The sequence below is a fragment of the Parambassis ranga genome, chromosome 2, assembly GCF_900634625.1.
Source record: "Parambassis ranga chromosome 2, fParRan2.1, whole genome shotgun sequence".
Classification (NCBI taxonomy): Eukaryota; Metazoa; Chordata; class Actinopteri; family Ambassidae; genus Parambassis; species Parambassis ranga.
The window spans coordinates 43,347,544-43,373,176 of NC_041023.1; the positions used below are offsets into that span (position 1 = coordinate 43,347,544).

The 25,633-nt window shown below is 43.7% G+C and overlaps 3 protein-coding genes across 7 annotated transcripts; 2 read left to right on the plus strand and 1 right to left on the minus strand.

The window, feature by feature from the left end:
• The first annotated feature begins 806 nt into the window (after positions 1-806).
• Positions 807-2,705, plus strand: cenpl (centromere protein L). The gene is made up of 5 exons (XM_028400725.1): positions 807-866; positions 1,283-1,457; positions 1,541-1,795; positions 1,902-2,474; positions 2,560-2,705. Exons 1-5 carry the CDS (start codon positions 847-849, stop codon positions 2,632-2,634), a joined length of 1,098 nt encoding a protein of 365 aa, XP_028256526.1. The 5' UTR covers positions 807-846; the 3' UTR covers positions 2,635-2,705.
• A 223-nt stretch (positions 2,706-2,928) lies between these two features.
• On the minus strand, positions 2,929-6,054 carry LOC114432611 (FUN14 domain-containing protein 1). 3 transcript variants are annotated; one of them, XM_028400728.1, is made up of 5 exons: positions 5,817-6,054; positions 5,272-5,437; positions 5,060-5,135; positions 4,563-4,697; positions 2,929-4,216 (listed from the first exon to the last, which is right to left on the minus strand). In XM_028400728.1, the coding sequence occupies exons 1-5, from the start codon at positions 5,839-5,841 to the stop codon at positions 4,139-4,141; spliced, it is 480 nt and encodes a 159-aa protein (XP_028256529.1). In that variant the 5' UTR covers positions 5,842-6,054; the 3' UTR covers positions 2,929-4,138. The 3 variants fall into 3 exon arrangements, with proteins under 3 accessions (XP_028256529.1, XP_028256527.1, XP_028256530.1); XM_028400726.1 differs by having other exon boundaries at positions 5,272-5,440; positions 5,817-5,902; XM_028400729.1 differs by having other exon boundaries at positions 4,569-4,697; positions 5,272-5,440; positions 5,817-5,901.
• A 306-nt stretch (positions 6,055-6,360) lies between these two features.
• On the plus strand, positions 6,361-25,319 carry LOC114432609 (lysine-specific demethylase 6A-like). 3 transcript variants are annotated; one of them, XM_028400722.1, is made up of 29 exons: positions 6,361-6,887; positions 7,028-7,091; positions 10,606-10,714; positions 10,907-10,956; positions 11,375-11,433; positions 12,258-12,378; positions 12,500-12,554; positions 13,319-13,353; positions 13,966-14,059; positions 14,142-14,268; positions 14,352-14,450; positions 14,527-14,746; positions 15,942-16,079; positions 17,711-17,842; positions 17,937-18,008; positions 18,099-18,203; positions 19,364-19,756; positions 19,911-20,809; positions 21,313-21,442; positions 21,533-21,638; positions 21,727-21,932; positions 22,016-22,077; positions 22,159-22,233; positions 22,315-22,578; positions 22,665-22,852; positions 22,931-23,072; positions 23,164-23,290; positions 23,737-23,907; positions 24,115-25,319. In XM_028400722.1, exons 1-29 carry the CDS (start codon positions 6,709-6,711, stop codon positions 24,142-24,144), a joined length of 4,452 nt encoding a protein of 1,483 aa, XP_028256523.1. In that variant the 5' UTR covers positions 6,361-6,708; the 3' UTR covers positions 24,145-25,319. The 3 variants fall into 3 exon arrangements, with proteins under 3 accessions (XP_028256523.1, XP_028256524.1, XP_028256525.1); XM_028400723.1 differs by lacking the exon at positions 15,942-16,079; XM_028400724.1 differs by lacking the exons at positions 6,361-6,887; positions 7,028-7,091 and adding an exon at positions 10,235-10,317.
• The last annotated feature ends 314 nt before the right edge of the window (positions 25,320-25,633 follow it).

Here is a 25,633-nt window from a genome sequence, read left to right on the forward strand (position 1 = left end):
ACATCATCTGCAAGCATCCCCCATTGGTTGAAGCCCACCAGCAGCTACTGATCATGTGATTGGCTGTTGATGTGGTCATCATACTGTCTTCTTATTGAACAGCTCTCCATGCAATACTTGCACGCGCACACACACACACACACACACACCACACATATACACACACGCTCGCACAGGTTTGTGATTTGAGCAAATTAGAAGCAGTAAATGTTCCTAATATTGCTTATGGTATAAAAGAATGAATGACAATAAGATGGGAAAATGGAAAAGTAGTAGAAGCTAAAAGAAAAGAGCGCTGTTTCCATGGTAACAGGGAGGGGAATGGTTTTAGTGGTTGCATGTGAAACAGGCAGCTACAGCGAAATATGTGCACACACTAATATACAACACATACATATTTGTTTTTATCTGCGGAGTCTGAATAATGTAAAGGGGAAACTAAGGTTGTAGCAGTTAACTCTGTGTTTTAACAGAAAACTGTTATATAAACAGCTATTTAGCATTTACGTATATATTTATAACCAGACATGTCGCAGATTACTAGAAAAGCATAAACAGCTATTTAAAAAATCTTGAGTCTTAATCGTTGTATCTTCCTTCTCTCTTATTTTTTCATTTTTGGATATTGCATATTTTATTGTAAATTCGTATTTTAATTAATAACGTGTGTATGTTTGAACACTGATTTATTGATTGTTTATTAATTATAACTGTAAAAAAAAATAGCGAAAAGATCACTTCCTGTTTGGGTTGCGGTGATTGGCTAATCCTACCCGCGCTGACTCCTGGGAAAGCGCGATGTTCAAATTTGTTTCCGGTTTCCTTAAATCGTTCTGTACGCTGGACATGGAGCAACATCAAAAGAGGTACAACTGTATTTTACTTTATTACAAACTAAGTATATCATTCAACACAGAATTTAAATTTTCGCGGCAACAAAAACTGTATATTTAAAAAAAAATGTCGGCTCACGGCGTTGTCCGTATGTCGAGACGATCATGCATTGCCAAATGTCTTTCAGTAATGAGCTATTTTAACGTTACTTTGCTAAAATTAAATGTGTAAGACCTATATATTGATGTTTAAGAATATTACGAATGGTTGGCTTCCATTATTCAATTCTGCTTACATCCAATTCCCAAGAATCACTGTGCTAAATTTCAATTTAACATTTTAGTTTGATTACGCACATTGATGATATATCTGATATGTTAAATGCCACTTTATGCTATCTATAAAGGTAATCATCAGAAGAAACTTATGATGTGTTTGTTTTTTTTAGTGTGGCGAGGACTCCTCCCACCAGTACTATAGCTCAGAGGAAAAGCAAAAGCATAGGCTACCGGCAGTCCTATCACAGCTGCTTGAGTGCTACATCAAGGCTCGGCCTAACTTCAGCATTGACTGTCCGGAGGCTCAACACCACAAGAAGAACTCCAAAGTCGCACAATATCACTGTGAGTCTCTGCATACTGATCATCACATATTCATTTTTAGATCTGATGGTCATCTTTTCCATTCTTTTCTTTCCTTGACAAAGGATAAGGTGAATCCGGAGCACCTGTCCTTGCTGGTGAAAACAGAGTGGCAGCTGTCATATGTCACTCCTCTCTACCAGTTTAGACACACCCAACTCAGGAGTTACTCCAGGCAGCTCTCTGCATTTATCGCTGCAGAAAAGCAGCAAGGTTTGGCAGTGGAGGTGGAGGGACTGCACAGCAGTTTCAGAGTGTTATTCTCTGTGGTGCAGGGGTTATCAGAGTCTGATGATGACCCCGAGACTGTCCTGATACAGGTAAGCATAGGGATCTGTAGAAGCAGAGAATGTTTGGTGTTTTCTGTTTGACTGACACTCGTCAAACTGTTTGACATGATAACATGTGACATCTTTGCCCTCACAGATCCATTCAAAGCCATTATTTGGTAAGCAGGATGAACCTCAAAAGCCTATATGGAGTGGCTGGCTAACCTGCATCAATGGCAACTCTGAATACCTGCGCTCCCTTCCTGAAGATTTCACCTGTCTGCCCCTCTTTGGAAGTAATGGGTCAGAGGATCTCACCTCTGCGGTCAAGTCCTGGTTCAAGCAGACCTTTGATTGCTGCTTTGGCCCCCTGGAAATCAGCAACACAAACCTGCAATGGCTTGTAGCATTATGGACTAACTGCCACAGAGAGTACGACATCCAGTACCTCAAGATGATTTGGACTCTTCCAGTTGTGCCACCACTACAGGTCAGCTACACTGTTAACTCCACAGATGCATGGGATCTATGGAACAGTGTGAGACAAGAGATGAGGGCAGGAGAAGACGAGGCCGAGAATGTTAATAGTATTGATATTGAAGAAGTGATCCATTTCTTTGAGGGGCTGAAGAACCATTTTTACAGACACTTCAGACTGGACCTGTCAGGTGGAAGTCTAAACCACATCTCCAGCGCACTAGGATCAGCCAAACTTAGTGGGAGGATCAAGGTATTAAAGCGTTTGTCTCATGAGATTAGGCAACACAAAAGGAAAACTTCACATCACTAATTATTGTCTCCTTTCCCTCTTTCAGATTGCCTATAGCAGATACATGATCACCACCCTGACACTGCTGACAGAATGTGCTCTCCTCAAAATGCCCGTCTAGAGTTTTCAGCAACAAGGAAACATTTTAGTTTGTTATGAAATTAGGATGTCATGCCCCCCACAAGATGAGTTGCCAACATTGTATATACACCATTTTGTCAAGATTTATATATATATATATATATATATGTGCATGTCCGTTTTTTCCTATAGTTTGTTCATTTATAGTTGTAAATAAAAGCTGATGAATCGATCAAGCATTTATTAATTTTCTACTATGGAAAAGGGGTTTAGACGGTCTCAAAATGTGTGAGCTTGTGGGTTTTTATTAACTTGTTCACAAAAAAATATAGTCTTTGATTCACACAAAGTATTTTATTTTCGCTTAAAAGCAGTCAACTTTCATCCAAAAGAAACTTAAACCAAAACACAGTTTAAATAAGTGTTATCAAAACAATATTAAGGAAATATGAGAATACAAAACAGCAGCTGGAGACATACAACACATCTGAAATCTTTCTGTATATTGCACTCGTAGAAAAAAATAAAAATAAAACAAGCAACTTGTGATCAGTTCAAGTCCAGTGATTGAATGTGCTATTTTAAAAAAATTAACATAACACATGAGTTGGCAGCGATGTTGTTTTGTTATTGCTACACTGACACTAGTAAATGCATGTTGACAATAGTAATGGCGTAGGAGTCCCAATCTCTGCTCTGTTAATGCCCCTTAATGACCAGACTGGTGTCTCTTTTGGTGTATAGCTAGCGATGGTGTGTGTAATTAGTGTGCAGCAGATGCTCTTCCTGTCATTAAAGGGCATTGTGGAGCTGAGAATGCAGCATTAAATGATCTTTATTTATCCAATACTTTTGTGGTCTGTAAAGCAGAGTCACTTAAGTTAACTTTCTCGTGACATGTCTTGTATATTAATTAGGGTAGAGTAGGAAAGTGGTTTTGATCTCCCAGCCAATGTGACACCTTTTTAAAACTAAAAATGTATACATGCTTTGAATGGCATGTAAACTTGGCCAACTTCACAGTGACATAAAAATGTACCTCTAGCCATTGTACTGGGGCTGGCATTTAACTTCCATGTTGTTTAAATAATATTTCATCTTGTGTGAGTATTTACAGCTCTGTGACATATTTACAATGGCACCCACACATTCCAACTTACTTCGGAGTTCATAATCCTTCAGGCAAGAACATGGGACAATCTAGCAATCTAGACAAAAAGCTAGTTTGTTGAAGCTTGACGTATTTAGTAGTCAGGAAATGATTCATGGCAAGTCCCACAGAAACGTCCTTCACAGTACAATCTTAGTTCTCAACCAAACCACCACCACCACACAGTCTTTTCAGAATGTGCACTCAAACTAAAATAATGAAGGGGAGAGTAGAACAATGTTAATACCACTGTCACAACAGATCATGCTTTAAATGTTCAACAGCCCCCATCCTTTTTTGTTGATAGATGAATCAATAGACACATGTGGCCAGGAACTAAACAATGGCACGAAGAGTGACCTATGTAGAGCTTCACAGTAAGAGGAGGTAAGCTTTAGGAGGCCAGTCCCAGAAAGAAGCCACCAACGAATCCACTGGACAACACTATGTTCCTCTTTATAAAGTCTGTGGCCTGTAAATGATAGAATAAATAAAGAAGAAGAGATGTCAGTCAAACCACAACATTCTGCATTAACCTTTTAACACGTGTGTAAATGATAACACAAAAACAGTTGCACTAGTTTCAAATCTGCCCTGCCTTTCGAACTGTTGGGTGCGGTTCCACAAACACTACACTAGAGGGCACTGTTGGCTTGTGGATAAAAATTAAGCTCCCCAGCCCTTTTCAGAAAACAAGCAAAATACTGCTTAAATTCATGTTGGGTGTGGTGATTTTTTTTTCCAGGAGAATATTATAAAACTTTAGAAACCAAAAATAAGCAAAAGCATGAAACAAAGGCAAGCGTTGTCACAGGTACCTTTACCTCCTCAATGAATGTGTTTATTTCAGGGGCCGCTTTGTTTGCTTTTTTCTTTAGGTGCTTCTTTGCTTTGTTTACATCCTTCTCGACCTTCTTCCAATCCACCTGCACGTAGCCACTGTGATTAGCTATCTGGAAAAAAATAGATGATTATTTAGATTGGATACATGCTTTAATATTGTGATGCCCCTGCTTACTGTCATTTATATATTTTAATGAAGGAAACAGTTGTATAATGCTGCAGCAGCCAACACCAACATGTTCTGACCATGATGAAAAACTTGATATAACCTTCATAAAAACACATATCATCTCATTGAAAAAAAACTGCATCCAGATGGCAACAGACACACAATGCTTTCTATGCCTGAGAAGGACACCAGCTGAGGTTCATGCCGTGCAGCTTGTCAATGTAACTTGCAAAATGTGGATCTCACACACTTCTTTTTAACAACATAGATGTAGTAATTATTTATTGCTGTAGCTGTTATTACCTGCAAAAGGAGGAAACCTCCACCAACTGCGGTAGCTGCTATCTTCCCCACTCTTTGGAAGACATACCCAGCACACCTATCCAAGGAGAAAGAATGAATCCTTAGAGGCAAATGATATGCACATTATTTTAGGATGTTTACATTATAATTATTTATTATCAGTCACATCAATAGTCTTGTGTGTAACCAGTAGATGGATCCCCAGTCCTTACCATCCCGTCACCCCTCCCATCATGATTTGAGTAGCCACAGAATACTTCTCAGCAATCGGGCCGGAGTTGTTCCCAAACACCCTGCTCCACCACTGGTGTCTCCGGGCGTACTCTGTCAAGTCCACAACCTCATAAACTTCATCTTCACTCTCTGCGTCGTCCTGACCTGCTATGAGACAAGAATATAAACAAAAGGAGTGTGTTACAATAAATGAACTTCTCTTCTTCTCTTCCTCCTATACACTCAAGGAGTGTTTACATCATTACTAGACTTAGTTATTTAAAGCCAACAGGGACCCTGCACATCCACCTCACAGTAAAGGCTGCTATCCTGCTTTGGAGACACTTCTATTGTAGATGAAGCTAATATTAGCTTCATAGCGTCAAATGCCTCCTAATGCAATGCCGTGCACAATATTTACTCTTTTTCTTTAATGCCGTGGCGTAACTACTATATTTTATTATAATTACTGGAAGAAAGTAAATCATAATACTGTTTTGGGTAATAACTCCAGTGTTTTTTTTTACCGAAAAGAATCACCTACCTTCCCTCTGCTCCGCCGTCGCCATTTTGGACAAACCAGTTATGTCACCAGGATGTTGACAATGCTAAGCCACGCCCATACTATGATGCTTTTGCCACGTCAGTCAAAAATGCTCTCATCTATTTTGATTAGGTTCAGCAATTTTGCAACTTTTATCATGAAAATCTTTTCTTTCTTTGCAGGCAGATGTAACATAATTCAGACCGGGGCTTAGGAGGATGCATAAGAGTTTTTGCATGTTGTGAAAAGTTCTAAAGAGACGATGGACTGCAGTCACTATTCTCTCAAACGAAACTGACTCCCATGTGTGAAATAATAATTGCTGCATGAGTTCTTTTACAGTGTGGGGATTATTACGTCTTTTTAAGGAAATAAAGCTTCTGTTAATGCAGAAAATAATACTTAAGGGGAAATGGAGAATTTTATGTTTCCAGGATATTCGGCAAATTCAAAACTAGGTGGTTTTCAAGGAGAAATATGAATATTTAGGATAAAATAATGATATAGCAGGGAAGTCATATGGTAAGATTGCGGGGATCCTATTGGCTAAAGAGGGAGGAGAGGGCGTGGCTTGAGCGGCGCGTGGGTTCGCTTGGGTGACATTATAACAACTTTATCTTCGCGGCCGAAACGCGTTTTATTGTGAAATTCTCACATCTTGGATATTATACTCAGTTATTCGCATTCAGACAGCGACACAATATCACTTTGTGATGAAAAATGTGACGTTTGAGGAGCTACCCGGAGAGCGCTTCTGTCCCCCCCGAAAGGATTTACTATATCGAATCGCATCTTTTCATCCTGGGAAAAAGTTTTTGATCGTTTAGTTTTCTTCGGTTTTTCTTCTTTGATTCGGCGGAGCAACCCGTTTGTCCCCCCGTCGCGATTTTCCATGCAATCGTGCGGTGTGTCTCTCGCCGTTGCTGCCTGCGCTGCTGCTCGGAGTCTCGGCTCGGCTTCTTCTAGTGGTGATGAGGGAAAGAAAATGGCGGCGGGAAAAGCGAGTGAAACAGAGGAGGACTTTCCGACACTGACAGCCCAGGAGAGGGACAGTTTGGTCGGGATCGACAGGTCGGAATAGCAACCCTGTGCACTCACACACACGCACACGTTTGAAAAATGATTGTTTTCTTTCTTAGCATGTCGAAAATGTCCCTGATCGCCCCCCTGCAAGTGATACTGAGCCGCCTATGTTGTCTTCTTGCTTGCAGCTCACTGTTTGGATTTCAGAAGCTTCATGAAGATGGCGCCAGAACGAAGGCCCTGTTGATGAAGGTAGCACATCTAACTGATGTATTTTACAATCAAACACCACAATGATTCACAGGACACACTCTGACCCAGCGACGATCATGCACGGCTGTGAATTTGCTTGCAGGTTAGCAAGGCAGCCGTAACGCAAGTGGCCCACTCGCTACAGAGACCGAGGCCAGCTAGCCGCAGCCCCTCTTTTAGCCACTCAGCTAGCTTGCTAGTTAGCTTCTTTCATCCGATGAACGGCAAACCTGCACCTGCGGCTAACTGTCCCTGCTGGCTCGTGTGGCAAGCTAGCTGTCCTCATATTATTACTATGTTATTAAACGTTATAACACGTATGTTAACCCTCACTAGGCAGCCGCCCTTCTCTGTTAGCTGGGTTGCACATACCATATCCCTCCTTGTAATAACAACAACACAACGTCGTCACAGTTTTGTGTAGCACATACTGATAAACACGCTACGGTGCAAAGTTTTGTGTCATTGTGGGAATGTGTAATTGCAAACCTTACACTGTCCCACATAATCTTAAACGCATATGTATCCTCATCTGGCTCTGGCTGCTCGAGGACTGCTGGGAGTAACGTAAACGGTGTAGCTTTCTTAGTGCTGCACCAAATGTAGCTTTATGTTGTGATGTTAGCTAGTGCCCTTGACGTTAACAGCGACATGTTCTTTATTGCACTGTACTACATGCACACCGGGGACAGGTTGTGTTCATTTTTATTTATTTTTTTTGGTGACCGTGTGAACGAGTTGACAAACGTTACAAGTAACGTTAATGGCTGGCTGTCTGTCCAAGATGGCGGGACATGGCGGAGTGACACCGATAGCTATATAATCAATTGAATGTGTACATATTTATCAGATTGGTTTGTGTATTGGTGAAGCGTGCCTCCCCTCGAATCTTGGCACTTTGTAGAGATGTTGTTCCTCTCGCTGACCTAGGTGGTGTCAGGGTCCTTTGTTTACAGTTTCCATCGGCTCTGCATGTGCTCTCCGTCCACAAGGCTACGTGTTAAACAGGCTCAATCTACATGAACACATCGCTAAGCTAACACAAGACAAAACCCCCTTTTTTATTAATGTATTATGAAGTGTGAATCACGCAGAGAGGGCGATGCTATTGACAGCTCATGGTTTGCAGGCCCCAGCCATGAATACGTACGCTAGGTGGTGTAGGGTACCTAGGAAGTGCTAACTACTCCTCCAGCTGCACAGAAGCACTGGTGTACCATACTTGGCGTTTGTGCATGGTGTAATTTTAAAGAAAACAGATAATCTGCTGTGTTAACGTACAATGTTGCATCAGAAAATCTGCTGACTTGGCATCTTGAAAAAGCCCACCCTGTGTGTGTGTGTGTGTGTGGGTCTGTTTTGTTACGTATCCTGTGTAGTTACACAGGTGATGGTGTTTCTGCTGTTAGCACAGTGGTATGGCAATGTCATAAGCCAGGGTCTTGCTCCATGGACAAACACCACCATCAAACAATCGTCAGTCCTACTATTGACTATGCACTTCTTTATGCACGTGCCAGTCCACCAAATGTACAAACATTATGTATATGCATATAGCAACAGATATGATTCAACAATGTAGGGTGCAACATATCAGTCGGCAATGTCTTGACTTTCGGCATTACAACAGCAATGATCAGATTTGCTAAATATGGATTAGTCAGTAGAGACAGTCAACTAACACACAGAAAAATGTACTTACCCATATGTTTTTAAACACATACAGATTTAGATTTATTGATTTGTGTCTCCAAATCTGACAGCACACCTTTATTTTTTGGCTTTATTAATATCCTGTGTGCAGACTTGCATTAGGCATTTGAATCCTAAAACAAATTGAATCCTAATCGTGATCTTATTCTCACACCTGAGGAGGACTCATAAAAACAAACCTGTCAGGATGCTGCGTCTCATTTAGATCATTTGTCAGATTCCTCACAAGTAATTCCTAATGCTTTGATGCATTCCCTCTTGCAGCTTATTCCGTTTTGAGTGATAACACTGTCTGGCACTTTGTAATGGTCGTGTCTCTTCACTGTTGCTCTATCTACTTGCAGATAAGATTGGGTTTAACATTGCTGACAGAACTAGGTCACTGTATCACTACCACTAACTAGGTGACAATGATGTAAACTTAGAATAGTGATAAGTTCTCAGCTTGGTGACCTTATTTTACATAAGGTCACCACAGGTAAGGTTACGACATACGTCTGAAAGGCTGCATTTAAAAAGCCATGAATCAGATTCCACCGCTGTTTCTATGCACTGTGTGCTGCTCCAAGCTGGACTTTGCAAGGCTGCTAGAAAATAGGAGTGCTCTTGCTTTGCCCTTGACTAAGGCACGGACTGGACGCTGTGCTGTGGCTGACCTCTACTCTGCAACAGTTTGCAGGGGACAGATTTTTTTCCCACAGGGATTAACTTAAATAGTTGTATTCATGCATTTAACGTACTATTTGACACATTCACTTGGATCTTTAACACTGAAAACATTGCGTTTCACCTTATTTTACCAGTGAAGGATTACTGCAGCAGCACAGCAAGACCTCCCAGAAAGTCCACAGCAACAAATGCAAACATATAAAGTTATGTGACGACGGTAGTCTGTTCTAAAGCGTGTATTTCTTCTAATGGGTGTGTGCAGACTCTTTGATCTGATGAAAACATATCGCTCACAGTAGGTACAGTTATGGTATGTTGTATTGCAGCTCAGTACACTTTTTTTTGTCTGATTTTGCCTCATCCTCATGTGGTGCATCATCATGTCTTTGATAATGAGGTTATTAAGGACCTGTGCATTGTTTGGTGAGGCCTAGCTCTACTGCAAACCCACCTCTGGCACCGCCAATGAAATGAAGTCAACACAGTGATTGGCAGCTTCTTGGAAATGGCACAGTTACCCACCAAAGGCAAACAACCGTTTCCTTGTGTGTTCGAAGGTTCATTCTCCACATAAAAACTACGATTGACTCTCCATTAAAAAAAGCCAACGATTGAACTTGAGAGTCATTTCTCAGTTTCACTTTGAATGACGCTTAGCGTTCGGAACCTGCTGTGCTATCTTTTGATGTGATCTCAGTCAGGGAAACTTAAGTGCCTCTGTAGGTCACTTGTGTTTGTTTACCCTGGTGAAGGAAGGCACATGGACAGTATGTGCTTGATAGGCTAATATGGGTGGGTGTAGTTCAGAGGTTGTGCCTCGTTTTAGCAGGAGAACTGGAGACTGGTAATTGAATATAATTGATTTTCTCTTAACAGAAAAAAGTCAAACCATAAACGGAACTCTTTATCTACAGCAAACTTAATTTCTGGCGGGATATTTATGTGCTGAAAAGAATTTGCTGACCAGAATTTGGGCTGTGACGTTAGCCCCCTACCTTGGCTTTTAGACGCTCTGCATGACATTGCTTCCTCTGTTTTTTATTCCCTACCAAAATCTGTTTTCTTTACAGAATATAGATGTTTTTCTCGTGCATATATGACAGACTCTGTGTTATTTCTATGTCCTCCTCAGGCTGTTCGCTATTATGATTCGCTCATCCTGAAGGCCGAGGGCAAAGTGGAGCCCGAATTATTCTGCCAGCTCGGCCACTTCAACCTCCTCTTGGAGGATTATCCGAAAGGTGAGTCATTGCCCCTCTCCTTTACCTGCACATTCATCCTTTTCCTCATACATTCAGCTCCGGCGAAGCTTAGGATCATCTTCAGTTTGACAAGAATGCCAAAGAATAATGTGCTTTATTGTTTACATTTCCACACAGCTGTTCATTATGTGTTGGATTAATTCTCCTCTTGCCTCTGCTTTGTTATTACAGCATTATCAGCATACCAGAGGTACTACAGTTTACAGTCAGACTACTGGAAGGTAAGAGATGCATGCCGCTCTGCTCACTTATTGACATTAGCATGTCCTGTCTCCCAATCACTCGCACGCACACACACGCAATCTCAATCTTTCATTTTCACACACAGGATGCATGTTTGGTCTCTGCTGGGTTAGAGTCAGTGTAGAGTGTGGTTTCAGGTTTCGTGTTGGAGTCATTTTGAACACGTTTCCTTTTAATTTGACACTTTGTGGTAAGGCCGGGTGCTAGTTATCAAGTTTTATTTTTGCGTTATGGAGCTTAAGCTGCCGCAAGGTTATGCAATCAGCAGGCTAGGTGTTAACCACAGGTACAGAGATGAGCTTTATCTGTGGGAATTTTAGGCTTGATTTATAAGAAATTTCCATTTTTTTGTAAGGACATTTTAAAACAACTGTATCCTCTCTCCATGTGTTTCAGAATGCTGCCTTTCTGTATGGCCTAGGAATGGTCTACTTCCACTATAATGCCTTTCAGTGGTGAGTAACAGCTTTAATGTTTTATTTACTTAATTGTAAATCTGTGTAAAGCTCAGCATAAAGATGACAAAAAAACCCTCTCATGCTCACTAATCAACAGCTCTTGTCTTGTTTGGTGAAGCGGGAAAGTCTGTTAGTGTATGGAGTCTCGGATGCGAGCAGTTGCCAGGCAACCAGTGAAAAATTACTCTGGCACATCAGCTCTCGTAAAATAAAAACATGCACTTTTGACACATTGGCAAAGGCAGATTGTGACAAAGTAAAGGATAAAAGTAGCTGCGTACCCTCACACAAAAAAAATGGTGAAATATTTTGGCAATAAAAATTCGAAGTTGATGCCAGAGGGAACTTGACAGAACACATCACTGTTTCTGATCTCACAGAGGAGGGAGAGATCAGAATCGCACAGCTCACTTGGGGTCTTTATATGTTTACATGTATGTGGTGCTACCCACTTAAAAATGTGCTTTTGAACAGGAGCTGTCCTGTGTTGTTTCCATGGTAACGCCACAAACCAAAGTGAGGGCTAAATTATCGATAAAGGCGAAGACTGCTTTAAACCTCTGGACATTTAAAATAGAGTTGGGAACCGAACTGTTGTTCTCAGGGGTGAATGCCAGTGAGGAAATATTTTCTAGTGGCACACACACCCATAAATATTTTCAATATGTCTGGAGTATATACGCGCTTTCTCCATTACCACGTAAAGGAACGTCTTTGTACTTGGACATGCAGCATGTCTGGAATGAGTGCCACTTGTTGTTGTTCTTCACACCTGAAGTTTGTCTGGGAGTGCTAATGCTGTCCTTGTTTTGCCACCGCAGGGCGATCAAAGCATTCCAGGAGGTGCTGTACATTGACCCAGGGTTCTCCCGGGCCAAGGAGATCCACCTACGCCTGGGTCTCATGTTCAAGGTCAACACAGACTACGAGTCAAGCTTAAAGGTACGTCGTCACTGGTAAATGAGGCACATGAAGGACAGTAGGTTTTTATGTCAGGGTTCAGCTGAAGGATGTAAAAGGATGGATTCCTTCATATAAAATTTCTACGAATGTGTGCCCACAGCATTTTCAGCTGGCTTTGATTGACTCCAACCCCTGCACTTTGTCCAAAGCTGAAAGTAAGTACCTTGCTTAATTGTAGGACTCTCATACCGTGATGGAAATGTCACCTGCCTTACAAAAGAAATGACAAGAAAACATCTTAGTGTGTTGTCCTGTCTTCTAAAGATAGATCCTGGTCAGCTGCTGCTGATTCAGTCTAGTTTTAGCACTGGCAATATTTAATATGCTGCTGCCATCTCATCTCCCCCGCCCTGATACCTGTTACCTTGGCGACAGCAATATCCATTTTTGCCCAGCCTCTTGCTGTTTGCCTTTGCCTCATTGTCCCCCCCCCCCCCCCCACCCATTCCTGTTCGCACTCACACACACACACACACACACACACACACACACACACACACACACACACACACACACACACACACACACACACACGTACATACGTACGTAGCAGGGGCAGCCCCCATCTTTCTTTCTCTTCCCCCCGTCTCTCTCTCTCTCTCTCCCACTCTTTATCTTTCTCTCACTCTCCTCTCTCTCGCTCTCTCTCTCTCTCTCTCTCTCTCCCCCTCCATCTGCTGAGAGTCACTCAGGCAGCTTAGATCAGACACTGCAGCGCTCCAGACAAAGGAAGGTGCTGCCAGGAGCACAGCCACCTATCTGGTCTGTTACACTTGGCAACCTTGGGGCTTCAGATACCTATTTATTGACAACGCAGCACTACTTTTCAAAGAGTTAGAAATGCAGGTCTCACTCTAAATTGCTTTATTAAATGTTAAATAACCTCCACCTAACATTTCTTTTTCTCTGCTTTTTGCAGTTCAGTTCCACATCGCTCATTTATATGAGATTCAGGTAAGTGCTTTCTTCTTCTTTTTTTTTTACCCTGCATGCTCACAAGGACACAAGATTTGTTTTTCCTTTGCCTTTTGTAAATGTGTGAATGAGTCTTGCATGCTGATTACTGTGTACTAATACTAAGGCTCAGTAAAATCTCAGGGCGTCTGAATGCCGGGGTAGCCCCTTTTTTGTATTATGAACTAGGTGCTGACAAATTGAGGAGGGAGCGGGGTGCGTGAGTGGGTGGTGTGCGGGATGGGATGGGAGATTACGCTTAGCCGATCGACGGGGTTGCCACGGAAACAAGAAAGTCTGTCTCCCCCCTTCTTTTGTATGCTGGTGGTCTCTCTCTCTTTATGTGGGTTTCATTGGAGAGAGAGAGGTACAGTAGCACAGGCAGCAGCAGTGTTTCACGACTAATGTGTTTTTGTGCTGTGTCAGAACACAGCGCTGCAGCAAATCCGCCGAAGCAAAAGTGTGACTTAATTTTGTGGGGGAGTGAGGCGGACATATTAGAGTACTTGGGCCTTCCTGAGCTGAAATTCTCCAGAGATAGGAAGAGTGTGGACATTTTTTTTTTTTTTTTGTTGTTCATTACTTATTTCGACCTCTTTGTCCCATGTTCAGAAGAGATACCGGGCTTCCAAGGAGGCTTATGAGAGCCTTCTGCAGACAGAGGATCTTCCTGCACCGGTGAAGGCCACTACCCTGCAGCAGCTAGGTAAGAGTCGCCAAAAATAAATTAACCAGACATGACATTAAAAGAGGTTATAAGAGGTACTTAATTTGACGTTTTCCCACAGGCTGGATGCATCATACGGTGGAACAGCTCGGGGACAAAGCCAGCAGGGACAGCTATGCCATCCAGTGTCTGCAGAAATCTCTGGAGGCCGACCCAAACTCCGGACAGTCCTGGTACTTCCTTGGCCGGTATGTCACCCACCCAATACAGTAGTGATGAAGATTTGGATGTAGTGTAGAGCTGTTTCCCTGACAGCCTGTGTCTTCCGTAGGTGCTACTCAAGTATTGGGAAAGTCCAGGATGCCTTCATCTCCTATCGGCAATCCATAGACAAATCAGAGGCCAGTGCAGATACCTGGTGCTCTATAGGGTATGTGGCCTTTATCTAAGTTTTTAAAGAGACTTCTAAGACTTTCTTAAACGTAACGTCTCGTCTCCCCTCCCAGTGTGTTGTACCAGCAGCAGAACCAGCCTATGGACGCTCTGCAGGCCTACATCTGCGCTGTGCAGCTGGACCACAGCCACGCTGCTGCCTGGATGGATCTGGGCACGCTGTATGAGTCCTGCAACCAGCCGCACGACGCCATAAAGTGTTACATCAACGCCACACGCAGCAAGGGCTGCACCAACACCACGGCGCTGACCCACCGCATCAAATGCCTGCAGGTGGGTGGAATTTTCGGACAGGAGGCTGCTTGGATGCATACAGCTGCAGTTGGATGATGTTTATTAGTATCGATGCAGGCTCATGGATGGCTCAATAGGCATTAGTAGCATCTCCCTTTCCTCAACCTTTCTGAACCTTCTACTCGCATATGAAGGCTTCTTCTGCACTAGCATTCTGACTTTTCTTTAACATACCTGTGAGACTGACTTATTAACCCTCTGAACCCCAATTGGTTTCTGGGCACTTTTTTTTTCCACTCCTGCATTTTTGTTTTTGTCACTGTAGGCTTCACTGCAGTATAAAGTGTAGCATCTCTGTGGAAACAGCACAAATATGATCAGAAGCGGAGACGACTCAATCGCAGTTTTGATGCAGTATGACAGTTGTCCATTTGCAAGATAATTATCTTGGTCACTTCAGCTGTAGAAAGCCTGCAGATCAGCCAAATACTCACACAAGTTTAAGCATTTGACAACTGAAAACAGGTCAGTCGTGCTTCCTAGTTGGTGTAGTAATGCAAAAGTTGTAGTTTTCTACAGAACCTTGACGGTTTCGATGTTTTTAATGGAGTGCTGCTGGTGGCCTTTGGAGTTCAGAGGGTTCATTCTCAGAATCCAGATGACTTATAATCCTTAACCCGCTGCCTGCCTGACAGAGTAGAGTGACCTGCACAGTATTCAAGGAAGGGGAAGAATAAACATGGCAGCTGCACCCTTGGGGAAATAATAGTTTGAAGCTAATGGTAGCCTCCCACAAGTTTAACAATATCTCATGCGTTACTTTATTCATCTATATTTTTGTCCAAGCAGTGTCATTTTTCTTTACATATTATGCATGAAGGAATGTTGCATATCCACCACATATGTTAGCATAATGTCATGGCATTAAGACAAGCTCAGTGTTGCTTGTTTTAATGGAACTACTGTTGCTGAATGTCATTCCTTGTGTGGTTGAAACATGATGTAGGTTTAATAGCCAGCTCATGCAGCCAACGTGATTTTTTTTTTATTATTTTTTTTAAAGACACATGTCCAATGTAGCCTCACTTGTGTTATAACCTCTACCTATTGACCATTGCTGATCATTTCCTTGTTTTGAGGTCATCGTTTCTTTTTTTTTAATTTATTTTATAAAAAGCCTTGTGTTATATTATTTTATTTTTTTTGTTTTTCACGTCGTTTTCCATTCCCCTAGGCTCAGTTGAGTAACCCCCAGCTCAGTAGCCTACAGGGTAAAAGTAAAATGCTCCCTCTTATTGAGGAGGCATGGAGTCTGCCAATCCCAGCTGAGCTAACCTCCAGGCAGGGAGGCCTGAGCAGTGCATCACAGCAGGTGAGAGACCAGATAGATACACCTACCCTCTCCTCCCCTCCCTCTTGAACACAATACACACACACACATAGGTCAATGGGTAACGCTTGAGCCCCCTTCTGCACTCTGTCTGTCTGTGTGTGTGTGTGTCTGCACAGATGCCCAAAGAAGCCACTGCACCATGCATTCTCTTAGTTTCAGATCTTGTAAGTGCACAGTCTGTTTTTTCACTGTGACAAAAGGTGAATTTATCATGCTTCAATTTGATTGGCAAGGTAATGGCTGCTTTACGGCATCAGTTTTAAAACCACACTGAGCCAAGTGTTACCCACATCTGCACTCCTTTTTGTTTGTCGCTCGGCTTCACCCATCACGTCCAGTCCAATTTAAATGAAAAATAAATTAACAAAGGCTTTTCTTTGTTAATTCCGTCAAGATCTCTCCTTCTCTTAATCCTGTTTTCAATCTTAATGTGGTATTCAGGATTACACCCCCCCCCCTTTCTCTACCCTTCTTTTATATTTATTAACAAATCCAGTTTACTGTGGTAAACTTGTTGAACCTGCACCCACACCGCTGTTTGCTCTTAATCTGCTTTTGTTTAGACTGGCAGAGATTGCCGTTCTGACGAGATTGAAAGCTTTAATTCAGAGTCAAGTGGCTGTGTCTGTAATTCTCACAATTCTGGTTTTGGAGCCCTCTCTTTCTTCGGCTCCAGACCCTTGCATCAGTGTGATTGGTGAGGTCGTGCCCAGGCTTCCCCTCCTTCCTTTCCAGTAGCTGACCTTAGACAATCCTTGCAGCTGCTCACATAGCCCGGGCAATGCCCTCTTAAGTGTTTCATCACCACTTCATTTTAATCATCATATAGTAGATGCCAGTAGTTCAGCCATGTCCATGTTTGTGTGTGTTGTTGACTTACAGTATTGAAGTAGGTTGTGTTTTTGGGAGAATCAGTTCCAGTGTAAATATTTACTGATGTTTCAGATGTGACCATAATCATAAGATGACTTTATGTAATGCAGCATATACAAATGTTGTTTAACCCTCTGAACCACAAGCTGTTTCTGGACATGGAGTCCTGTAGCTCAATGAAAACTGCATAATCAAGGCGCACAGGTCAAGGTGGTACCAACTTTTCTCATGGAAATGCGGGTCACAAGTCAGTTAATGAAATTGTAAGTGCTCTGAGGTGTGCAGAGTCCTTCCTTTTTTCATGTAAAGAGTAAAACTGGCATTTGGGGTTCAGAGGGTTAAGGCAGTCGTATGTGCATATTATATATGTGTAATCTTCCAATAAGGATTACAGTAGATTTGCTGTGTCGATAAGAAACAGCAGTGGTAAATTACCTCATCTAAACAGGAGACATACCCCTGAGGCTGTGTTTGCTCTATGATGCAACACCTTCAGATACACAGGAATGTTTTGCTCTATGTGTCCTTTAAGCTACAATGTAGAATCACAGTACTGCTCTGCTTTGTGTTCTTCTCTTTCCTGTCTCCACAATTTCTCCTTCCTGCTTTGCTTTCTCTTTTTGCTGCTTTTATTCTTTTTTCCCCCCCTTCATTTATGTCTCTGCCCTTTCCCTCCTTTTACTTTTGTTTTGCTTCCTTGTGCCTGCACTACCTCCACCACACCCCCTCCACTCCAGGCTTGTAAGCCCAATCACAGTGCAGGGGTTGGGAGCTCGGGTCAATCTCTGCCCCCTCACGTGGGCCCGCTTGGCCAGGCGGAGGACCAGTCCTGCCCAGCCAAGAGGAGGAGACCTTCCAGTCCTGCTAAGGTAAATATGACAGAGACGTTGTCTTGGTAGTACTGCAAATTAGGCTGTTCCTGTAGTTGGCAGGTATGCATTTAAATCCCACTGTGTTCTTCAGGGCGAATCCTGGGCCAGTAATTCTTCACAGCAGCCAGTCCCCGGCTGGTACCTCTCCCCACAGAAATTACAGGTTTGCAATATTTTTTTTTTTAACTGTGAAATGTGTCACTTGAGCAGTGGTCACACAAGGGTTACACTCTTTGACTTGTCTTTTTTTTAGGTGCTGGAACAGTTACGGAGTAACCGGGCCAACCTGAAGCCAACACAGCTTCAGATGTTGGAGCAGCTGGAGGCTCAGCTCGCCATGATGCAGCAGCAGCAGCAGGTAAAAACATGTACAATAAATACCCCCCCCCCTGCAAATACATACAGCAGTTTGAATCATTTAAAGTCAAGAACCTTAATAACTTACTGTCAATTTATGGAACCATACAGAACATGAATATTTTACACACAGATGTTGATCTGTCCGTCAGGCCTCCAAGCACTGACAGTGTAGATTCAAATATGTGTACAAGGCATTTAAAAGGCTTACTCTGAGGTTAGGATAAATACACCCGCTAATCCAAAGGGGGTAAATATTGCAAGACCTATGATCCTACAGTATTATTCAGACCTGTTTAAAGCCCTGCGGTAGTGCGTGTAGGCAGACATTTTTATGTGATAGACCAACACAAAGAAGCACATAATGAAAATGACACATGGTCAAAACTTTAAGGAAATAAAGTGTGGCATGTGTACATTTGTATTCAGCCCCTGTACTCTTGATGCCACTAAATAAAATTCAGTGCAATCAGTTGCCTTCAGAAGTCACCTGTGTGTAACTTAGTCTCCTATAAATACACCTCTGAAGGCCTCAGTGGGTTGTTAGAGAACACTATGTGAACATACAGCATCATGTAGGGATAAAGTTGCGGAGAAGCTCAAAGCAGGGTTAGGATATAAAACAAAAAATCCCAAGCTTTGAACAAGGAGCTCTGTTAAATCCAGCATCCAAAGTGGGAAACGTATGAAACAACTGCAAACCTACCAAGACATGGCCGTCCACCTAAACTGACACAAACACACAGCCAGAGCTATGGATCAAAGAATGTCATGTGTTAGAATGGTCCATCAAGCATCTGTGGCAAAACGCTCCTCGTCCAATCTGGCTGAGCTTCAGCTATTTTGCAAAGAAGATGTGCAAAGCTGGTAGAGACGTACCCTCAAAGACTTGCAGCTGTAAACAAATGCACACCAAACTTTTTTTACTTGCTTAAATAAAAAATAAATAAAATACATTTAAGTTTGTGGCTGTAAGGTGACAAAATGTGAAAAGGTTTAAGGGGTATGATTACTTTTTCATGGCACTGTACAAGTGCTTGCACAGAAGTGTTGACACTACCAGGTAAAGACGTGAATGACTCACATGAATCATGTTTTGTTGGTGTAGCTTACTCATCTGGCCCTACAACTTCGTAATTGTGTTGTGGTTTTCTCTGACAGATGAGACAGAATGCCTCAGGAGGTCAGGTGCGGCCATCTCTTCCCAACGGCCCAACCGCCAACTCCCTCCCCTCCCCCAACCTCCACCCCACACGACCCCACCTTGTGGGACCCCAGCGACCCATGTGCCCGCCTCAGCCGCTGGCCAACGGGCCTGTGGCCTCTGGGACACATGGACACTCAGACTCACTCCCCGTGGGTGACAGTAGTGACAGTAGTAGTAACAGTAGTAGTAATAATCAGTCAGGGCCCACGGCCACAGGACCCAACGGAGACGTGCCTTACCTGCAACCTGCCGGCAGCGGCGATGCAGCACTGCTACCTCACACCTGCACAAGCACGCAAACACAGGACGCCATGCCGCGCCAGGCCCTGCACCTAAACTCCTCTCAGGTTAGATCATTTATTCTTCATCTCTTCCCAAAAAATTGAATTGCCTAAGGCAAGTTTCTTGTTTATTTTAACCTACTTGGCTCTGTTTCTCATTTTCCATTCTCAAAACTGCCATTAAGAAAATCCATGACTATGACCCTCTTTTCTACTTCAGGGGCTTCAGAAGGGGTCTGTTCCACATACGACAGGCTCCAGCAGTGAGGGGTCCCTCTCTCACCCCCAGACTCCTAACTCCACCACCCCTGTACACCCCAACAATCAGGTTGGACATTCCACTAATGCCCCTTCGCCGCGGCAGCAGCCTCATAACCACCTCCCATCCCCTCCCTCCCTCCCCCACTCCTCTACCTCAGGTGGAGCAGGACCCAGTGCGTCCACTACCAAAGATGGCAACCCCACAGCCGCTCTTGTCACGGCACCCACACCCCTCGGTAATGGGAGTTCTGAGGGCAAAACGCCATCCCCACTGCCGTCAGGTGATGGCAAAATATTGCAGGCAGATGGCCTAGCAAATCACGTCCACTCAGGGGATGGCGACAAGGTGGTAGAAGGCGGCGAGAAGCCGAGCCTTAGCGCAGACAATCCGAGGCTATCTGCCCTGCTGGCCGGGGGGAAGGGCCCTGAGGAGGGCCAGGGGTCGTCAGAAGGGACTGCGTCTATGGCATCCACGACGCCCGAGTCCCACAAGAAAATCAACAACATCCACCCGGCCGTCCTGCCCTCCACCCCACACACACAGGGCAGCTCAGCTGCCTCCTCGCCCATCTCTGCCATATCCACCGCCACGCCCTCACCCAAATCCTCTGAACACACCCAAATAGGTGCCCAAAGTCCCGCCACCACCACCACCACTATCACCACCACGTCTACTGCCCCTGCTGTTAATGGTAACGGCAAAGGAGGCATCTCTGAGGACTCTCAGAGCCCACTAAAGGCTGAGCCACCCACCATCACCTCTCTCAAAGCTACACCGCCACATGGACACAGCTCCTCGTCATCGTCATCTTCGATATCCATCTACCCCAGCTCCACAGACGTGCTGAAGGCCTGCAGGTGAGAGGTCACATTATTCTGCTGGTGTGCTTGGAGGTGCCATGAAGGCCTTGTTTTATTCCTGCTGGCAAGAAAACTATTGATGGAGCTTTGAATTGATAAGCATTACACCAGATTTCTGGCATGTTGTATGTACACTCAACCAGGGCTGAGTCAGGCAAGGACAGCACAGAGTGTAACGGATAGGTGCTTGATATGTAGAACAGTGAAGGTTTACACGTGGTTCTGAAACACCTCCCTCAGTATTTGCTCTGGACCGAGGAATGCAGGTGTAACTGAAACATCAGATTGCACACATGAGGGGAGAAAAGAGCAGGATCAGTTAAACCATGTCTCCTCCCAGTGGAATTGCAGCGCAACTACAGCACTAGAGGAAAATAATTACGTAACAGTCAACAACACTGAAGGTTACTGGGCAGTGTTGTTGCCATGCAGATACACATTTTTGAATAGACTAACTGCTTCGTCCTCTAACAAGAGTTTCCTGACTTATGTATGTGCAGGAACCTGGGCAAGAACGGTCTCTCCAACAGCAGCATCCTCCTGGATAAGTGTCCCCCGCCTCGGCTGCCCCCTCCACCCTCGCCAGTCCTGCCCAAAGACAAGCTGAACCCTCCAACACCCAGCATCTATGTGAGTATACTTCACAGGACAGAAAGCTACTTGGTGATAACTTGAGTAGACCTCTGTTCAATCATGCTTCAACTTCCTGTTTCCTGTCAGCTGGAGAACAAGAGGGACGCTTTCTTCCCGCCACTTCACCAATTCTGCACAAACCCCTCCAACCCTGTCACTGTTATCAGAGGCCTGGCTGGAGCACTCAAACTGGGTAATGCTTTGTTTACATGTGTGTGTGTTTTTTTTTTTTTTACATCACATTTAAATGAGTGTTCTAACTGGTTTCTGTGCCTCTGCAGACTTGGGTCTCTTCTCCACAAAGACGCTGGTCGAGGCCAACCCAGAGCACTTGGTGGAGGTCTGGACGCAGCTCTCTCAGCCCGCTGATGAGAACTGGGACACAACAGTCACCAAGAAAATGTGGCGCTGCGAGAGCGCCCGCTCCCACACCACCATCGCCAAATATGCCCAGTATCAGGCTGCTTCCTTCCAGGAGTCCCTTCGGGTTAGTGATGCTTCTTCATATTCAGATTGTTTGTGTTTGCCGTTGTATCTGTTGTATATTAGCAAATTGTGTTTTATTTTCAGGAGGAGAATGAGAAGAAGGCACTCAAGGAGCCCTCAGACACAGAGCCGGCGTCAGCAGAGAGGTACCTAATGGTGTTATTTATATTAAGTTTGTTTTTGTTTTTTAATTTGAGATTTAATTTTGTTGTTTCTGTGTCATACAGTGCTGCACGCAAAAGAAAAGGACCCTTAAAACACATCAAGTTTGGAACCAACATCGACGTGTCGGATGAAAAAAAGTGAGTTTGAATCTCCTTGGAAAAATTTCAGATTAAAAGCATCATATTGTGAACTCATGACGGCCATTTGTTTTCTATCAGGTGGAAGCAGCAGCTCCAGGAGCTCAGTAAACTCCCAGCCTTCGCTCGAGTCGTGTCTGCTGGCAATCTGCTGAGCCACGTGGGCCACACAATCCTGGGCATGAACACAGTCCAGCTCTACATGAAGGTGCCTGGGAGCAGGATAGCTGGTCACCAGGAACACAACAACTTCTGCGCTGTCAACATCAACATTGGACCAGGAGACTGCGAGTGGTTTGCGGTACCAGAGCCCTACTGGGGAGTGATGAGCAACTTCTGTGAAAAGTAAGATGCTTCTCAGTTTGTTGAGTCTTCATCCTCCATCCAAACAGACATACATCACAATGGTTTTTCCCCTTCCCCTGCTTTAGGAATAACATCAACTTCCTGATGGGCTCCTGGTGGCCTAACCTGGAGGACCTGTACGAGGCTGACGTGCCCGTCTATCGTTTCATTCAGCGACCTGGAGATTTAGTGTGGCTCAACACAGGCACCATACATTGGGTGCAGGCTATAGGCTGGTGCAACAACATCGCCTGGAACGTAGGACCACTCACGGGTACGTGAAGGATTCTGTGATATGGGTGCGACGGTATTAACTCTTTTCAGTTTTTAAATAACAATGATGCTTTTTCAGCCCACCAGTACAAGCTGGCTGTGGAACGCTACGAGTGGAATAAGCTCCAGAGTGTCAAGTCCATGGTTCCCATGGTGCACCTCTCCTGGAACATGGCGCGCAACATTAAAGTGTCCGACCACAAGCTGTTTGAGATGATCAAGTGAGTGACAGGATCCTTCAGCTCCAAGCAGATTGTTTGTGTTTATGTTGGCTGGATTTGATCCTGATCGGTGCGCCCTGGTTGGTCGCAGGTATTGCTTGCTGCGGACATTGAAGCAGTGCCAGCGGGTGAAGGAAGCCTTGGCGACGGCTGGGAAGGAAACAGTGCTGAGGCCGCGGACCAGGGACGAGCCGGCCCATTACTGTACCATCTGTGAGGTCAGTGAGCACACAGGGAACATTTCAGCGTCAGTGGTGTGAATTTTAACAGGATTTCACATTTCGGGCTTTGCAGCTCACACTTATTTTTCAAGTGGAGGATAATTGCCTGTTGTGTGTTTGTGTGTGTGTGTAGTAGATGTTGGCTTGAACCCAAAAGTCTGCTGGTTGTTTGTTTTCTGCAGATTCTGGTCTTATTGAGGATTCACGAAAATTATAATTGTTGCTGGGTTTTGACGATTGAAGCTGATTGTGATCAGTTTTTGTTTGAGCTAATTAACGGGTATGCTAATGGATTGCAGCCCTTTTTGTTAAAAAGCGTTCATATCCGAGTAAACATCTGCTGTGCATCGCTGTTAGTCATGGTCTGTGGATCAGCGCCAGGATTTGTGTTGTGTTGGTTGACGTCACGACTGCAGTGTCTGGATGTTTGTTTTTCTGCGCAGGTGGAGGTGTTCAACCTGCTGTTTGTGCGCCGCGAGCTCTTGTCAAAGAAACAGTACGTGGTCCACTGCCAAGACTGCGCCAGGAAAGGCAGCGCCACGCTGGACGACTTTGTGGTGCTGGAGCAACACAGGATGGAGGACCTGATGCAGGTCTACGACCAGTTCACATTAGTAAGTCATCGGATCTGAGGGGAGGGATGGACTCGGAGCACATGGGAAGAAAGTATGATGTGTGGGTTTCAGTACTGAAACCTAAAAATTATTGTATATAAATTGTAAATAAACAGAATGTCAGCTTTCAGAGGTGGTAGTTGTGTGTTTACTGCGGAGGTCTCAAGCCAACAGCTTCAGTGATTGTTTTCTGTCATCTCTCCCCAGGCCCCTCCTCTTCATTCATCTTCATCTTGACATTAGGTAACTCCTCTTTCTCCTTCTTCTGCTGTGGAGCCATGAAAGCCCATTTTCTTGTATTTAAAAGGACAAACATCTACATACACGGACCATTTCTGATATTCAGGAAAGCCAAGGCCGTCTCCCCCACTCTCACCACCGCCTCTCCCATACGGCTGGTCTCCATAGCGACGGCTGGAGGTTGTGTGTGTGTCTGTCTATGCAACCTGTTGTGCGATGTCGGAGCCTTTCCAGAAGGGGGCACCACTTTGCTCAATAACAGGACTTTTTTCTCTTTTTTTCCCCCCCTCCCCACCCCCACCCCCACCCCTCTAGAGACAATGGTTCAGCCCTGTTTTAATGGAGGACTTAATCAAATAGGGTTGGGAACAGGGGAGACGAGGGGGCAGGAGTGGGATTCTTAATGCGTGATAAAAATGTTTTGTAGATACTTGTTAACTGTCGCAACTGGCAAAACCACCCGTAAAAGACTACTGACTTGACAACCTTCTCCTTCTTGCTCTCTTTTTCTTGTTTTTTTTTTATTCTGGTAACAGGATGAAACGTTGGCTTTGATTTATAGATTTCCCCTTAAATTCTCTTCTGTTTTTCCCCCTCAAAGGAGCACTAGCCTAACTGGTCTTTTTCTATGGTAGATAGTAATTTTAAGACTCTTTGGACAGCAAAATCTCCAAAAAAATTTGTAATGTGAAGAGTTTAGGTGATTTTTCTTTCTTTCTTTGTTTCTGTTTTTTTACAGGTTTTATCTTTGTCTTGTTCTTTGCAAAACTATGATCTTTTTTTGTTTCTTAGGTAAAAAAAAAAATACATAAAAAATACAAAAAAAAACGTACTAGCCAAGTCACAAAGAAAATGGGTTGCACATAGACTTATGAAATTAAGTTTAATTTGTGATTTGTTTCGTTATGTTTCTAATCTTGATGTAAATTTACACTATTTATAAATACATATTTATTGCTTGAAAATATTTGTTGATGGAATGCTGTTATTTTTTCCAGAGTACCTGCCATTAAATTTGAAGGAGTTTTGTCATTTTAACACAACTCCTCTTACATTTTCTATATATAAATAAAATTGCTTAGCAAGCATTGTACAGAAACGGACATTTAAAATTGTTTTATTGTTTGAAGAATGTTTTATGATGAGTCAATAAACACAAAGTTGTCCAATTATCCGTGCTTCTCCATGCATCCCTCAGGCATACCACAGTGCTAATTAACATCTAAAGGAAATCCAAAACACAGCGCAGACTTTGAGTACAGGCCTGAAACCCAGCAGACAATGTAGCTGTAGACCGACACACACAGAAACCTACACTGTATGCCAGGTGCAGAACTTTCTCAGAACGGCAATTTCATTTTTTATTTCAAGAAACCCATGCAGCTGTGGATTATCTCCTCACATTTGAGACATTTCTTAGAATTTTTAAAAGCTGCTTGGCAGAAAAGATCACAAGAAGAGGGTGTGAACTACACACACAAAAAAA

What these genes read in the sequence shown, in the direction of transcription:
- cenpl (XM_028400725.1), top strand. Translation starts at nt 847, where the DNA reads ATGGAGCAACATCAAAAGAG. An exon ending in ATGGAGCAACATCAAAAGAG is followed by an intron (nt 867 to 1,282) that starts GTACAACTGTAT and finishes TGTTTTTTTTAG; the next exon opens with TGTGGCGAGGACTCCTCCCA. An exon ending in CCGAGACTGTCCTGATACAG is followed by an intron (nt 1,796 to 1,901) that starts GTAAGCATAGGG and finishes TTGCCCTCACAG; the next exon opens with ATCCATTCAAAGCCATTATT.
- LOC114432611 (XM_028400726.1), bottom strand. Translation starts at nt 5,841, where the DNA reads ATGGCGACGGCGGAGCAGAGGGAAG. An exon ending in GACGGCGGAGCAGAGGGAAG is followed by an intron (nt 5,441 to 5,816) that starts GTAGGTGATTCT and finishes CTTGTCTCATAG; the next exon opens with CAGGTCAGGACGACGCAGAG. An exon ending in CATTCATTGAGGAGGTAAAG is followed by an intron (nt 4,217 to 4,562) that starts GTACCTGTGACA and finishes TATCATTTACAG; the next exon opens with GCCACAGACTTTATAAAGAG.
- LOC114432609 (XM_028400722.1), top strand. Translation starts at nt 6,709, where the DNA reads ATGCAATCGTGCGGTGTGTCTCTCGCCGTTGCTGCCTGCGCTGCTGCT. An exon ending in TACAGTCAGACTACTGGAAG is followed by an intron (nt 10,957 to 11,374) that starts GTAAGAGATGCA and finishes CATGTGTTTCAG; the next exon opens with AATGCTGCCTTTCTGTATGG. An exon ending in CACTACCCTGCAGCAGCTAG is followed by an intron (nt 14,060 to 14,141) that starts GTAAGAGTCGCC and finishes GTTTTCCCACAG; the next exon opens with GCTGGATGCATCATACGGTG.